At 34.6% G+C, this 16455-nt stretch overlaps 3 protein-coding genes across 5 annotated transcripts; 2 read left to right on the top strand and 1 right to left on the bottom strand.

The window, feature by feature from the left end:
• Positions 1 to 595: 595 nt before the first annotated feature.
• LOC140975633 (uncharacterized) lies at positions 596 to 3338 on the bottom strand. 3 transcript variants are annotated; one of them, XM_073439458.1, is made up of 2 exons: positions 3177 to 3338; positions 596 to 2988 (listed from the first exon to the last, which is right to left on the bottom strand). In XM_073439458.1, the coding sequence occupies exon 2, from the start codon at positions 2964 to 2966 to the stop codon at positions 744 to 746; it is 2223 nt and encodes a 740-aa protein (XP_073295559.1). In that variant the 5' UTR covers positions 2967 to 2988; positions 3177 to 3338; the 3' UTR covers positions 596 to 743. The 3 variants fall into 3 exon arrangements, with proteins under 3 accessions (XP_073295559.1, XP_073295560.1, XP_073295561.1); XM_073439459.1 differs by having other exon boundaries at positions 596 to 2998; positions 3206 to 3338; XM_073439460.1 differs by having other exon boundaries at positions 3206 to 3338.
• Positions 3339 to 5573: 2235 nt separating this feature from the next.
• Positions 5574 to 7777, top strand: LOC140975631 (ATP-dependent Clp protease adapter protein CLPS1, chloroplastic-like). Its single transcript, XM_073439457.1, has 3 exons — positions 5574 to 5737; positions 6601 to 6748; positions 7396 to 7777. Exons 1-3 carry the CDS (start codon positions 5671 to 5673, stop codon positions 7655 to 7657), a joined length of 477 nt encoding a protein of 158 aa, XP_073295558.1. The 5' UTR covers positions 5574 to 5670; the 3' UTR covers positions 7658 to 7777.
• A 1340-nt stretch (positions 7778 to 9117) lies between these two features.
• Positions 9118 to 11538, top strand: LOC140974842 (protein PLANT CADMIUM RESISTANCE 4-like). The gene is made up of 4 exons (XM_073438333.1): positions 9118 to 9624; positions 10565 to 10636; positions 10736 to 10948; positions 11388 to 11538. The coding sequence occupies exons 1-4, from the start codon at positions 9174 to 9176 to the stop codon at positions 11474 to 11476; spliced, it is 825 nt and encodes a 274-aa protein (XP_073294434.1). The 5' UTR covers positions 9118 to 9173; the 3' UTR covers positions 11477 to 11538.
• Positions 11539 to 16455: the final 4917 nt, after the last annotated feature.

Genomic DNA, 16455 nt, shown 5'->3' with positions numbered 1-16455 from the left:
TTTTCAAATCAAGTAGAAGACACTCAAAATGATCTCTTATAAAAACCGATTAAACATTTTGAAAATTATTTAAAAGATATGTAAATTGGATGTGTAAAAATATTTTGACTGAAACATTTTGGTATAACGAAAAAGGTACAACGGAAAAAGAAGACTAGTGTGTTCTAGAGATTAAAAATAAGTAATACTAGTATTTCATGCTTTACAATATATGGTATTGATTTTATCTATTTTTTAATTTGTACCGTATATTTCACCACTTTTTTCACCAATCAAAATATTTGTTACAAATTTTTAGAGGTTGTGCTAAAGTAGTAAAGTTTATGATCTGCGAACATTAGACGTGCAGTGTTCTTTCATCTTTGAACATTAATGCATGTCATTCCATGATAATGCTGCTCTTATCAATGCTTTACTCACCCTACTCCAGGCTCCAGCCACGGTGATTTATCATTGATCCAAATATATAATTTTTTTACTCGAAATCAAACATAGAAACCCCAAAATTTTGGATAAACAGTGGAGGTAACACTCCAATGTAATATATCTCGTGAAACAACAGAAGATCTAGTGCATTTCGAGCTGTGTGGTCTTCAAAAGGGTTGTTCAGGTTTGATAGTATTACAGTATGACTTGACAGAACAAATCTTGCTTCTATTTCTCGTCACATAATCATTGATATAACCCCAAAAAATTTCCACTCAGATATGACATCAATACCGGCTCAAAATAAAATCAACAGTTTAAACTGCACTCTTCTTGTTCCTGAAGTTCTCTTTCAGTAACGCAACCTTTTTCTTACAGAGATCAACACTTTTCCCAGGAACTGCAGCAGCGACACGTTCCCACCGTTGGTTGGTGTCCTTTGGAAAGGTTTTTAGAGCATGGATCAATGCTTTCTCCTGGTCCTCAGACCATATATACTCATCAGAACCCAGAGAAATGCCATTTGCAACATCAATATCGTCTGAAACTTCACTATTTCCAACATGGTCAGAAGGATTGGGTGAATCATCTGAATGTGTGGCTTGTTTATTTGTGCCAGTGTTGTTCCTGAAGCTTTCCTTCATCAAGGTAAACTTTTTCTTACATTGACCCATGGTTTTCCCAGGTACTGCGGCTGAAACTCGTTCCCATCTCTGGGTCGTTTCCTTGGGGAAGGTTTTCAAAGCTTGGACTAGAGCTCTTTCCTGTGCAGCAGACCACGAATCTTGATCCAAACTTGGAGTAACCCTGTCGACAGCTGTACTTCCTTCTTGAATCGATGATTCTGGCAAATTGTCTACTCTAGAAGCATTCCCCTCAGACACGTTTCCATTTGATAATCCTGGCAAATCTTCTCTAGTTGTAAGAGGAGATGCAATTGTTTGGACCGACTTTCTTTTCTCCAGGAAGGAGTCAAAAGCATTAGCAGAGTCAGGTTTCTGAAGAAGAACTGTTTTCATAGCCTTGAGAATCTCTTCCACGGACCTCTTAGTACCAATATATTCCGAAATCACTTCCCACCTTCGAGAAGTACCCTTGGGATATTTCTGCACTCCCTTTCTCAACAGCTCGATCTCTTCCTTATGCCAGGGTTTTTCCCTTTTCTCGTTACTGCTTTGTGCAACTTGTCCATTTAACCTTACAGAACCATTCTGCTGAAAATTTTTCTCGTCTTGTTTCTCATCCTTATCTTTGTAATCAACCTCAAGTGCCTGTCGCAAAAGCTTAGCACACTCTCGCCCTTCCTTTCCTTCCATCATATCACATAAATTCCTTAGTTGTTCTTTATCGAGTGACGTACAGAGATCCTCCACATTGCTATCAGTAAGATCGAGCAAATGCTGGGACAAAATAGGTGCCGCCAGCGATCGAAAGCGGGTACGTTCTTTCCGGAGTAGCTTTTTTTCTCTCTCCTTCATTTTTTTCTGATTTAATGCAGCTTCAGCAGCCTTTTTCTCCTCCTCCTCTTTCTTCCGCCTCTCCTCCTCAACGATCCTTGCTTCTTCTTCTTCCTGCAATCTCTTGGCCAAAAGCTTCGCCTCCTTCTTCCTCAGCTTCTCAGCTTTCTGTTCCTCTTTCCGTCTCAAAAGTCTAGGGTCCCTTTTATAGGCATTATCAACAAGAGCACGTACACGGGCATATTCTTCTTTCCTTGCTCCCTCCGATAGTTTTGCGTTTTGCCTTTCCATCCACCTCCTGTGTTCACGAGACTCAGCCTGATCGAGTTCAAATTCATCAGCATGAGGAAATTCCCTCCAGCTCTTAAAGCTATACCAAAAATCATAAAAGCTATCCACTTCTTGAAATGGAGTGTTATCATCCCCCAAGGTTGGGACTGGCTGGTTTACTGACCACCGACCATTCCTCAAGAATGCAGGTCCAAAAACCTTAAAGAATTCATGGGGTGCGCAATCGGAAGGTATTTCATCATCAAACTCATCCGTGGAATCATAGATTCTTCTCCTAACAGGGTCAATCAACACCTCGTACGCTTCTTGAATGGCCTTGAAATGGTTTTCTATCTCATCTTTTTTCGCTTGCTTGGCAGCCTCTGTTTCCTCCGCAAGCAAAAGAGCAGCCTGCTTATCGGGATGATGTCTCAGAGCAGCCTCACGATAACTCTTTCTTATCTGATCCTCGGTGGCAAGATACCTCAAATGGCTCAAACCCAGCAGAGCGTAATGATCCTGCTGCTTAGATTCACTTCCAGATTTCTTCCTACCTTTACTACTGTACGAATCTGATGATTGTACATAAACAGTTTCTTTGTCTTCTGAAACATCTTTTCCATTCTTCTCTGTTTGTATTTCCTCAAAGTGGCCTATCAGCCTAAGGGCCGCAGTGTGAAACGCAAGCCCTGCAGGTTCTAGACTCAAAGCCTTGACAGGAAGACCATTAGAACATACATAGATCGGTTCCCCGTCTAAAATTTCAGTGGAGTATGTAATCGACAACATGCTTTTCCCGGAAGTCACCACCATCACACATCAATGTCCAGAAATTCTGATAAAATCTACAGGGACCAATATTACCAACAAAAAAAACATCATTAAAAGGGAAGATTCGACTACTTGACGAATAATTCACGTAATAAGTTCGGTTTCATACTTCCGATGAAAATTAATTTTCAACAACGAACAGAAAAAAAAAAATCATCACCCAAAAACAGAGAAAATCAATCAACACAGAACGAAATCAACCGGAAACAGTATCGACATACCCGTATTAATTGAAAATATACTCTGAATATGTTCACGATGAGAAAAAATTCGCCGCCACAGCCGAGACTAGTGAATGATGGCTGGAGATTTAGAGCTAGGGCACCTATTTTTCCAACAATGGGAGCGAGCAAGCGGGGCAATGGTTTGATTATATTATATATAGAAGTCGTTATGGGCCGCTGAATTGGACTAAATCAAATTAATATGGGCCAAACAACGATATCTATTCAATGGGCCTTAAATGGTAGTACAGATCCAGACCAACTGTTTGTGAGTAAGGCCGTTGCCAGTTGGGTTTAGCTAATGCTTGGCCGAATATACACAAAATTACTAATAATACAGAAGATCAGTTTTTAATGTTCATATTTCTTTCAAAAATAAAATAAAAAATAAAAAATACCAATTATAATGAAATATAGATGGAAACAAATTTAAACTCGATGATCATTAAAAAAAAAAACTATTTTTCACTGTTTTTTTATTCTCCGACAGTAAATTCTCAACTAATAATAATATGTGAATTAATCACGATACATTTCAAAATCATTTTAATATACAATCATTTCAACTAGGAATGTAAACGATCTAAGCCAAACCAAACATTATCAGGCTTGAGCTTGGTTTGTTTAAAATTGTTTGAGGAACTCGAGCTCGATTCGAGCTTCTATTATCAGGCTCGAGCTCGGTTTGTATTGAAATTACTGAGCTCGAGAAAAGCTCGAGCTTGGCTCGTTAAAAGCTCGTTTAGCATGTTAATCAAGCCAGGCTCGAGCTTGATTCATTAATAGCTTGTTTAGCATGTTTAACAAGGCGGGTTTGAGCTCGTCTCGTTTTCGAGCTCGATAAGCATAGAATTGAGCTCGAATTTGAGTTTGAATCGAGCTTGTTAAAAATTACATATATCTATAAACTAATTTTAAATCAGACATAAAAATGTAAATTCATTCATAAATAAACAAAACGAGACAAATAAGAACTAAAAAAAACAAAAATCAGTATATTATTGAACATTCCAAAATCATATATATAGAATATTCATTATATATTGATATCACCAAAATCATACATCTAGAATATTCATTAAATATAGTAGATCGAAGACAGCAAATCATTATGAAATGAATTCGACATAATTAACTTAAATTATTGATTAATGTCAAATGATATATGNTGAGTTTGAATCGAGCTTGTTAAAAATTACATATATCTATAAACTAATTTTAAATCAGACATAAAAATGTAAATTCATTCATAAATAAACAAAACGAGACAAATAAGAACTAAAAAAAACAAAAATCAGTATATTATTGAACATTCCAAAATCATATATATAGAATATTCATTATATATTGATATCACCAAAATCATACATCTAGAATATTCATTAAATATAGTAGATCGAAGACAGCAAATCATTATGAAATGAATTCGACATAATTAACTTAAATTATTGATTAATGTCAAATGATATATGAATTTAGCATGTAAAATTTTTAATTAACCTTCATAGACTAATAGTAAAGTTACTCAACTTGTATATGACTTGGTTATGTAAATTTTTAGGGAAAAAGAATAAGTTGATGTATTTCTGTTAATTTATTTTATTTATTGTATTTTAAAGAATATTTTAGTATAATGATATGCAAATAAGATTAAAAATGTAATTGTGACTAAATGGTGTGAATTCATCATTTTTTCGAACATGTCTTGTATTCAATTCCTTCCATTGACATTAGTACTAATATTTTTATTTGTCAACTCAACAAATGAGCCAAGCTCAAGCTTACGAGCCACCTAAACGACTCGAGCTCGAGTTCGAGCTTACGAGCCACCTAAACGAGCTCGAGCTCGAGCTCGCGAGCCTATTATCGAACACGTTTGTGAGCTCATGAGCCGAATATCCTTAGGCTTGAGCATGGTTTGATATGATTAACAAACAAACTCAAACGAGCTTTTTATCGAGCCGAGTTTCGAATAGCTCGCAAACGGTTTGGTTCATTTACCTCCATAATTTCAACTCATACTTTCAAATACGCCATCGACTTCAAATACAGCCTAAGAAAGAGTAAATATATGTCGAGTCGACACACAAAAACTTTTTGTAATAGTCTCACGAGTTAATTTTGTAAAAAAAAATCTCTTATTTGAGTTATACATAAAAATATTATTTTTTATGTCAAAAATATTAATTATTATTATAAATATGAGTATAGTTGATCAGAGAATACGTTATTAATGTCGACAGTATGTATTAATCTATTCAAAATATTAAAACAGTTAAAAATATCATTTTTTAACAAAATATTATTTATTATAAAATAATATACGCCTGAAAATAATTTATTAATTGATTTTTTAAAACAAAAATATTCATTTGTATTTTTTAGAAGAGCGATTTGTGCCAACGAGCATCGAACACAGTACACATACTCCGCCGGTGTGCGTGTGGTGGGGGAGAAAGCTAATGGAGACGACGATTAGCTGCGGAAGAGTGGTTCTGTCCCCAAATCAAGCATTCCATCAAGCACCTGGTGATTTTTCTGCTATTTTCGTTGATTTATTTGACTCATTTTATAATTATTTTCGTTTAATCGTCTTTTTTTTTTTAATAATATCGAATTTGCCGATGTTGATTTTTTAGTGTCTGATTTGTTGTTTTTTTTCACCCGATTTAGTTTCATTCCGCCTGTAGTTGTATTCCGCTGTATTGTTTTGCTTTCCGTGGAAGGAGCTTGAAGCTTTTCATGAAACTGGAATTTGTATCCTTAGTAGAGTACCAATGTGAAATTTTTCTTGTTTTTGTTTATTATATATATTATAATTCTTGAAGAAACGAAGTGAAGAAGGAAAAGCCTGTAGTTTGCAGACGACATTTGTGTGATTATGTATCTGAAAACGGACAAAGAGAACTGTGGTATGGTTGATTTTAGTTATTTTTTGAGAGGTTGTAGAGGACTAGAGGAAGGATCTTATGATGTCCTTGTGTTGAGTATATGGTTCTTTCCTACATAATTTGGGCAAAATCAAGTGCCTTTTTCCATTTTTCACTATAACTAGGGATTCATCATGTTATACCTCTATTCTATCTGGGATTGGTGTGCCAATTTGTGAGCTAATACTCATCACAAGCTCATAATTAATTATGCTTGAGTTTGGATCAAATATCTGGCCAGGATTGGACAATTCTTTAGTAATAAGTACATGAGATTATGTGAAGTTCTAATGATTAGCATAAGGCTGATGATATTTAGCGCACCCATTAAAGTAATAGCTGCTTTTTCTTTGTGGGTGCATCTGTTTGGTCCAGTTTCTATTCTAAAGTTTTCTTCGCCTATATACATTTTGCTTGGTTCTCCAAATTGAGAGTGGCGATGTGATAAGTTTATTCGTGTAGGGGATAGATATCCACTCCATAAAAAATGCACCAGACGACGCACATCCATGGCAACGCCAATTGCTGGTCTGGGGAAAGGCGGTGGAGTTTTAGACAAACCCATCATAGAAAAAACGACTCCTGGTCGTGAATCTGAGTTTGATTTGAGGTAAGGGTACTCTGATTTAAATCGTGCACCTGACCCTTATTTCCTGGTTTTATTTTTGCTGCACTTTTGAGGGCTAATCTTAACTAGATTTTTGCTTGAAGCTTATGATGTTTTATCGATCAACCTGAGTAGTGTTGGAACATTTTTCCATTAATAAGAGATATATATTATTCCAGCTTAGCTTGATTTAATATGATTTTTCTTATCATGTTAGGATTTTAATTTTCCTCATGTCATAGATTTAGGTATTTTAGCATGAAATTATACTCGTATCTTTTGCATTTAATATCAGTACTTAATGATGAAATTGTCTACAACACACACTTTTATATTTTCTACTTTCCACGCAACTGAAACTGCTCTAAATCTGTCCCACAAATGAAATACTTGGTTAATAACTGAGATGTTGTCCTTTCTCTGCAAAGATCCCTGCATATATCCAATTCACCTATTAATTTTGTATATTTTTTGTCCCTTGATATTTTAACTTACCAATCCTACATATTACTTATCAACTTTGCTGGATTGATCTCATGTACGTGGAGTTGGTGGGTTATCAGTAACATTATCGTCTAAAGTAGTGGAGATCGAGATTCAACTGTTATTCCCACTGAAAAATTTTACGAGTTTTTCGTTTTGTTCGCTAGGAAATCAAGGAAAATGTCACCGCCTTTTCGTGTGATGCTGCACAATGACAATTACAATAAAAGGGAGTATGTTGTGCAAGTATTAATGAAGGTTATACCCGGGATGACCCTCGATAATGCCGTGAACATAATGCAAGAAGCGCATCACAATGGCCTTTCTATGGTCATAGTTTGTGGCCAAGCAGACGCAGAAGAGCACTGCACGCAACTCCGAGGGAATGGCCTTTTGAGCACAATTGAGCCTGCCAGTGATGGTTGTTAGGTTATCGTAACCAATATGTTACCGTGACACTTGCATATATGTAGATAAGAAATGGAAAATTGACTTTTCAGATCACTGTTAAGATACAAACTAAAATAAAAGAAAAGACTTGGCTCGGTTCGTAGTATGTGCAGTTTGCTTGAGATCTATTACAGTTTGTGCTAAAAATGAATTGATTGCACATTCTTGTTCCGAGGATGATTGATTTATCATACATTTTTCGAACAAAACAGTGCCTTAAATCGATTCAATAGCTCTTGATTTCCGGTAAAAATATGTATTATGCAAATTTTTGACATACTCCAAGATTTCATCTTCTGTGTTATCAAATTTTAGTTTTTTTTGTAGTCGCAATTTTAGTCTATTTGCATATAACATTGATGTGGTATTGATGTTTCGTTAATATGACACTGATGTATGCGATAAAACATCAACATTCATATGGAAAACTGACTAAAATTTCTAAAAATTGAAAGATACAATACCTAAACCGAAATTTGTCAACATAAAAAACAAGAATCACAAAGAAACAAACACAAGTTTTTCCTCCGGTGCAAGGATATGATGACATATGAATAAGGTACATTAAAATTATTGAATAGATCAAATATGTTTGATTTGAATGATTAATATAGGATTGAGATAATGTCTATCATCATCTAGAAATCCAGCCTTTATCGTGCATACCGAAAGGGGATTATCTATAGCATGAGAACGTGAAGAGCACACGGTGGACATGCGGAGTCAACCATTGCCCTACTCTCCCAAGTCAACTACTACCAAAGGTTAAAAAAATAAATAAAAAATTGGCCCTTTCTCGATTACAATGTATGATGTTGTCTCAAGAGTTCTATGAAATAGAAATTACTCGAATTCGACATTAGAAAAAAAAATGACCTCATCGAGTTCGAAATAAAGAAAGTTCGAGCTCTAGAGAGCTTAATTTCACATAGAAGTTTTTCGTCGAAATGCTGGTATGGTTAAATCTTGATTTCGGGTCTTCGTATTGGGCCATGAATATTTTTACAAGTTTTGCACATAAAATTTCTATGTCGATGACGTTTATATATATATAGATATTGTCAAATTTCAGTTTTAAATTATTATCTTCTTGGGTTTTTTTTTCAAATTTTAGTAGTTTTTTTTTCGACGTGACGTTGACATGGTAGCAATACAATACCGACATATCTCTAATATATGTAGTACTAAAATCGCAAATGATAAATATATATAACTAAAAATGTAATTTTACTAATATATTGATCAGCAATCATCATTTCCTCTAATTTACAAATGAATCCAATTTTTTTTTTTTAAATTCAAATCCCAAATTGTGTTTGCCAGCCCAAAGTCTCCTAAAACTGCAGAGGGAAATCAATTATTGCCAAGTGGCCTAAAATAATCTCCCACTTCTTCACATTATCGATACATTAAATATCACACCTTGACCTAGCCGAGACATACATGCAGCACATAACAACCCACCAAGAAGAGAAGTGAAGGCAAGGAATCCGCCATGGGCCGAGTCGGAAACAACGAACAGCAAGTTCAAGAGACGATGGACGTCTCGTTCCCGGAAAGCGAGCAGCCGGCGGCGACTAAGCCGAGATCCCAAGTGCCAAGTAACAACAAACGGCAAACGAACCACCCCTACAAAGAAGAAGAAGAAGAAGAAGAAGATTTGTATTATGTTTCCTCTCAAGATCATGATAAAGAACAAACGGCAGCACAATTTCCTCCGCAGAATAATGAATACGAGCTTCCTAATTATCTGCATGTTCCCCCTCAGGCAAACGTGGATTTTGCCCCTCATATGCCGCCGTCTGGCACTCAAAATGGGGTACCGCAGACGGTTCATCCGGCGATGACTCCGCCGGTCAGGCCATTCAATGGTATTGGCCATGTCGCAGCTCAAGATAAGGTTTGGAGCAGTAGTCTTTTTGATTGCATGAATGATCCTGAAAATGGTACGTACTCATTTTTTCCCTTCAAATTTGCATTATGATAAATATTTTAGATTTCGACTACACACAGACATTCGTATCAATATATGGGGAAAATTCTGCTTTTATACGATTCTTTGTGATTTTAGTCATTTGTATTGTCTAATTTAAGTGTTAGTCCGCTATCTTTGTTTTTTTTAAAATTTTAGACATATTTCTAACATGGTTCTGACGTGGCACAAATGTGATGCTGATGTATGTAATGTCACAAAAGTAATCTCGATATAAAAGGACTATAAGTGCAAAAAACGAAAGATATACATGATTAAAACTGAAATGTGAGGAACAAAAATATTTTGTTTTACCACAATAATTAAGATACTCATATTTAAAGCCGCATGAGAAAGAGTTCTAATCAGATTTCTATCCAGGGTAGGTCTCTTATGAAACGGTATCACAGATCTTTATTCATGAGACATGTCTACCATGTCTATATTTACAATAAAAAATAACACTTATGGCCTAAAAAGTCATACTTTTTCATTTGTGACTCAAATAGAATATATGTCTCATAAAATTGAATTGTGAGACCGTCTCACATAAGTTTTTGTTTTCATGTATGACATCTTTTTAATTTTCACTTGGAGCATCTTATATTTGCGATTTTTGGTACATGATGTGTACATGTATTTGGTAGCTTATAAATAATTTTCCTTAAAAGCTGTGTTAATTAAAGTTGTAAGAAATATTTAGTTCCCTTTAATCACTCCCAAAATCATATTTTTCCTATGATTATAATAGAAAACTTTAATTTCATCATAAATTATACATATAAAAAATCAAGATTAATTGAATGCGTGGAAAATATGTCATCATTATATACATGTCACAAAATTTAATAATGACCATATGGTGGTAATTAATTAATTAAATGATTAACTATATGAATTAAACATTTATGCAGCTCTCATCACGGCATGCTTTCCCTGCATAACGTTTGGGCAGATTGCGGAGCTATTGGACTCCGGCAACACCAGTGAGTGATCATTTCAACATATATCCGACTTTTTAATCGTTCAAATATATATACGCTATGTTCATATTGTTCGATTTAATGCATGTCTATGATATATAGCTTGCGCTACGAGTGGGATATTGTACAGTTGCATCGCCTTTTGTATCGCGATGCCGTGTATAATGTCATGCACATATAGAACCAAGTTGAGGGCTAAATTCGGGCTGCTGGAGTCACCAGCACAGGACTGGGTGGTTCACTGCTTTTGCGAATGGTGTGCTCTTTGTCAAGAGTATAGAGAGCTCAAGCATATGGGATATGACCCTACTATTGGTAAGTAAATGCCTTTATTCCCTACTAAACAATTCCAATTTCCGAATTTGTTAATCTATTTTGTCGAATTTCAGCTTTTTTCTGTTATCGTTATTTTTTTTTTGGACAATTTCAGTAATTTTATTGTATTAGACTAACGTGGTGCGGACATATGTGTAATGTTATCAGTGGCGGAGCCATGAATATAGCTCTACCCGTGCTAGTTTTACACTCTAGAATCTTTTAATATTTTAAATTGATCTACCCGGGCAAGTATCATATTAACTCAAAATTTACATATAATTTTTTTTAAAAAAAATTGGACCACCCGAACTTTGTCTTACCATGTGGCTTCGCCACTGAATGCCATGTCAATATTCTGCGGGAAAAATGACTAAAATTATAAGACCGTAATTGTAATTTTTACTAATTCTTGAATCAAAATTTCCATTGTGGACAGGTTGGCTGGGGAACGAGGCGAAGATGAGGCAAAAACAGAACCAGCAGTTCGGAATGACACCTCCGATGGGGCAGATGATGATGATGTGAGCATGCGTCACCTTTACTACCAAATTTCATATTATGTGGGGATAAATTTCATTAATTTACGTATTTTTTTGTGCAAAATTTTTTTTTAAAAAAATTCTACTGTTTATTATTTTCATCTTGTGATCACTAATACTTTGCGATTTTAATAGTTTATGTTATAAAGTATTATATCTTCTCATTTCTGATAGTATTAATCTGGTCAATATCACGTAGAAAAAATACTAAAATTTTCGAAAAAAATAACAAGAATAACGGATTAAGAATAACATTCGACAAAATAGAGACAAAAATCGCAAAAAGAGAAGACATATATGACCAAAAATACACTTTCTCCCAACTACTTCAGCATTTCATTTTTATCTTATCTTTTGCAAAATGGTACTTTGGGGATTGCTTCCGTTTTTACATTGTATATATTAAATATCCTTTTTCATATTATACACTTCAAAACTCACTCATTTGCACAACCAAATGCTATAATGCTAAGATCTTATTTAGCACTTGATTTTAAAATTAGGAAGTATTGAACTTTGTAAATTTTGTTTTGTATACCAGTTTCTTGTATTTTTTGTCAAATATATTATGTGTCGCATCGGAAAAATGATTAAATTTAAAAAATAACAAGCTAAAATTGAAATCTTATAAAACATATGACAAAAATTAGACAGAAGGAAAGATAAACGTTCGGTATTAAAATTATATTCTACCATTTTCCCCTTAAACTTTCTGTAGTTTTGTTCTTGTTTAGTCTTCCTTTTTTATCAATAACAATGAAATATTATACATTTATTAACTATTCACTAACAAAACCAAATGTAGTTGTAGTTTGATAATGTATGAAAATGGCAAATATAAAGTACTAGAGAACACAAACTTTTAATTACGAGTAGATTCAAAAACTGGGTACGTAAAAGAAAAAAGAACAGAGCTATCTAGCTAACTTGCATGCAATTTCTCTCCACTGGATTTTAAATTCAAGTACATCACATGCAAGCTTTGATCAGTTCGTCGACGTAGTCGTCGATCAGCTGGTTGTCGATTAGGGAATCATCAGGTTGATCACCTGTAATGATCAAGTCAAAATCGTCTAGAAGAAAATGTTGTATGTATTCTAGAGTATCGTGTTCAGCTCTCGATCTCGAACGCTTGTCAGCAGCCTGTTTTCTCTCATGAATCCGGCACAGAACGCAGTCGTCTAGCTGCAAACGTCGCGAACAAACACTATGTTGGTATGTATGACACACAAAAAAAAAAACATGAAACGTTGCATGCATTGTAACAAGTAGGAATGGAGAACCAAAAAATAAAACTTGAGAAATTTACAAAAGAAATTATAAGTTACCCGCATGTAGTGGTTATTAGTAGTGGGCTTTTGAGGCTGTTTAACCGTGTACTCATGCATGATCCAATTGGTCTTCTTGCCATTGGAGCCCTTCCTTTGGTGAAAAACTAAAGTCTTCTTGAATCCAACACACTCATTTTTCACTGGCCGCTCGATTTGGTCGAATCCCGTTTGGATACTTGCGCTCTCTCGATGTATAGAAGTACCATTCATCTCTCGCCAAAGTAGGATATATCTCTGCACCATATTTATAAAAATACACCATATATTATACGTACGAGTACAAATTAAATAAGTGCGTAACAAAGGAAAAAAAAGTACGTATATACCGGTCAACTCCCATGGATTAAATTTGTAGAATTCGACGTCAAAGATACAAACGTACAGGCTTGTTGTCGATCTTTTGAGAAACTTCTTTATGCACTTTTTATTGAAACCGGGATAGTCAATAAGATTTTATAAGCAATGTTAGCATTTGAAAACGTAAATCCACTTTCTTAAGGTACTTCACTATATTCATTACAGATTTTGCTTCTCTTGTTACTTCAAGAATGTCAATTATGCAAACAAATAATGCTCATTAATATCAGAATAATCATTATGAGTCAAAGAATTATAAGTTTCATATTATGTCAATTTAGTGTAACATATAATAATTTTATGAAATAAAAGAGTTTTTTTTTTTTTAATACTTGGCCCACAAAAAATAAATTTATCAAGAGGCCCAAGATTAATAAATTTCATAAATAAATTATCAAGAGATCCATAAATAATAAATTTATATTGAGTCAATTTACACTACTATATAATAAGTTTTTTTTTCTCAAAATTATGGATGCCTAAAAAAAGGGCCCGAGTCGGATATCTCTCAGACCTCTTAATAGGAACGCCCCGATCTCGGACTAATCGAAACTTCTTTCAACTTTTTATGGGGTCTCGAAGAGAGAATGCAGCACATAGAATTAGATGGGACAAGAGGTTCCACGCAAAAGTGTGAGACGCAGGTGTCACGGATCGGAACTTGAATCGCGAGTCAATGGGAAATGTTGTTAAGGAAAGTTCTCGCAAGACGCTAAGTTCAATCCGGAATGATCTACACTTGTATGGCCACACTTGGAGAAGTCTAGAAGGTTCTGGCACATTCAAATGACATAGATTAATCTGGAATGTTCAAAAGTATCTCTAGTATCCTAGAATCGCGTAAAAGGATCCAAAATATTCTAGACATGATGCTAGATTAATCTACAGTAGTGTAAAAAATTGTAACACTCTAAAATCATGTGGTTGTATATGGAAGACGATAGATTAGGGTACTCTAGAATCTTCTCACTTGTACATAATTGTATAATGCTCTAGAAAGTAGAATGAGTAATATAAATATGCTTGTACCTCTCATTTTTAAAGAACAACCCGAGTTATATTAACAATATATTTTTTTCCAAACCTCTTTTGAGTTTTCTTGTGTCCTTAGTTGGTTAAAGTTTACTTAAATATCTTTTAGAGAGGATTGCTCAAGTGCCACACGTTGCTCGAGTTTGAATAATTTAGCATGTGACATTGGGCTTTTGCACCATTTAATCAAATCAAGATTCACATGCATTTTGAAGAAAGAAGATCCGCTTTTAATGCATAGAATGCATGTCAACTTAAAATAAATCAGAGGCTAAAAAAACGATAAGAAAAATACAAGAAAACATTCGTTCACCCTCTCCAATATCTGACACGGTCATTCATTGTTTTGGAGGAAAAAGAGAAAGCATTCAATAAGTGATTTTACAAGACAAGGAAAATGTATATTTTTCTTGGCTCGTTAGACTTAACGTAAAACCTGTGCTCGTCGAAATATCGTATCATATCGAAATTATATACTATATATCGTATCGATAATTACGATATAAGAAAATTTTATATCGATATCGGCATATCAAAAATTTTGGTAAATATAACTGACATACCAATTATACCGAAATTATACAGCATACCGAGATTTCGGTACGGTATCAGTATATATCATTTTATACCGAAAAAACCTTACATTTTTACATTTTTTAAATTTATATATTTTAAAATTTTATATATTTTTTTATATTTCGGTATTCCGATATATACCGAAATTTTCAAATTTCATACCGTTACCGTATCGAAAAATTCGGTATCATTACCGTACCATACCGAAATCTTCGATGTATCAAAAATTTGGTAAATTCGGTATTTTTTCGGTCCGGTAATCTCAGTATTGCATGGTCATGTGCTACCTCTATGTTCATCCCTAATTTCGTTGTTGAATCGTTTGGTGGTTTCTTGTTCTTCCCTTGTTTTTTTGCACTCTTCGGGTTCTTCTCGGTTGTTGAATATTTCTCTGCAAGTTTGGGGTTTTGCGTTTTCTCTGCCATTTATCTCTTTTGTGCCTTTTTTTACTCTTTAATTTTGTAATTAAAGGTTTATATAAGTACATCACATGCAAGTTTTGATCAGTTCGTCGACGTAGTCGTCGATCAGCTGGTTGTCGATTAGGGACTCATCAGGTTGATCACATGTACTGATCAAGTCAAAATCTTCAAGAAGAAAATGTTGTATGTATTCTAGAGTACTCTGGTATTCAGCTCTGGATCTTGTACGCTTGTAAGCTGCATGTTTTCTCTCATGAATCCGGCACAGAACGCAGTCATCTAGCAGCAAGCGTCGCGAACAAACACTATGTTGGTATGTATCACACACACAAAAACATGAAACGTTGCATGCATCGTGACAAGTAGGAATGGAGAACCAAAAAATAAAGCTTGAGAAATTTACAAAAGATTGTTTAAATTATAATTTACCCGCATGTTGTGGTTATTAGTAGTGGGCGTTGGAGGCTGTTTAACCGTGTACTCGTGCATGATCCAATTGGTCTTCTTGCCATTGGAGCCCTTCCCTAGGTGAAAAACTAAAGTTTTCTTGAATCCGACACACTCATTTTTGTGATATATCCTTTGATCAGCCACCATCGCCTTCCAATATCCATCGCCGGCCGCTCGATTTGGTCGACTCTCGTTGGGATACTTGCGCTCTCTCGATGTATAGAAGTACCATTCATCTCTCGCCAAAGTCGGATATATCTCTGCACCATATTTATAAAGCACACCATATATTATACGTACGAGTACAAATTAAATAAGTACGTAACAAAGGGAAAAAAGAGTACGTATATACCGGTCAACTCCCATGGATTAAATTTGTAGAATTCGACGTCGGCGACAGACTCCTTGCCGGTCTTCTTCTTCAACTAGACGATTAGATCTTCGTCCTTCAGATTGAAATAGACACCCCTTGCATATCGTGATTGAACGTCGTTCATGTTTCGAATTTGGATTCTATCGGAAAACTTTTTTATGGTGGAATTATTATTTTGTATATAGTTAAACAAGTTGTGGGGAAATATAATGACATTGCAAAATATATACATACATACATACATATATATATATATATTGTGATTTTTCCACACACACAAAAATCGCTTTGAAAGATGACAAATTTATCGAGACAAAACAATGGATCGAATATATCCAAAAATGTAGATAATTATATGATCTGTTTTTATCTTGAAAGTACATCTATCCGTACATTATTATTATTATTTTTTAAATATATAAAT

Source organism: Primulina huaijiensis, chromosome 4 (assembly GCF_012295235.1).
Source record: "Primulina huaijiensis isolate GDHJ02 chromosome 4, ASM1229523v2, whole genome shotgun sequence".
Lineage (NCBI taxonomy): Eukaryota > Viridiplantae > Streptophyta > Magnoliopsida > Lamiales > Gesneriaceae > Primulina > Primulina huaijiensis.
The sequence above is the reverse complement of the archived record's forward strand: the minus strand, read 5'-3'. Positions and strand labels throughout refer to the sequence as shown.

What these genes read in the sequence shown, in the direction of transcription:
- LOC140975633 (XM_073439458.1), bottom strand. Translation starts at nt 2,966, where the DNA reads ATGGTGGTGACTTCCGGGAAAAGCATGTTGTCGATTACATACTCCACT.
- LOC140975631 (XM_073439457.1), top strand. Translation starts at nt 5,671, where the DNA reads ATGGAGACGACGATTAGCTGCGGAAGAGTGGTTCTGTCCCCAAATCAA. An exon ending in AGCATTCCATCAAGCACCTG is followed by an intron (nt 5,738 to 6,600) that starts GTGATTTTTCTG and finishes TTATTCGTGTAG; the next exon opens with GGGATAGATATCCACTCCAT. An exon ending in GAATCTGAGTTTGATTTGAG is followed by an intron (nt 6,749 to 7,395) that starts GTAAGGGTACTC and finishes TTTGTTCGCTAG; the next exon opens with GAAATCAAGGAAAATGTCAC.
- LOC140974842 (XM_073438333.1), top strand. Translation starts at nt 9,174, where the DNA reads ATGGGCCGAGTCGGAAACAACGAACAGCAAGTTCAAGAGACGATGGAC. An exon ending in ATTGGACTCCGGCAACACCA is followed by an intron (nt 10,637 to 10,735) that starts GTGAGTGATCAT and finishes TATGATATATAG; the next exon opens with CTTGCGCTACGAGTGGGATA. An exon ending in GGGATATGACCCTACTATTG is followed by an intron (nt 10,949 to 11,387) that starts GTAAGTAAATGC and finishes CATTGTGGACAG; the next exon opens with GTTGGCTGGGGAACGAGGCG.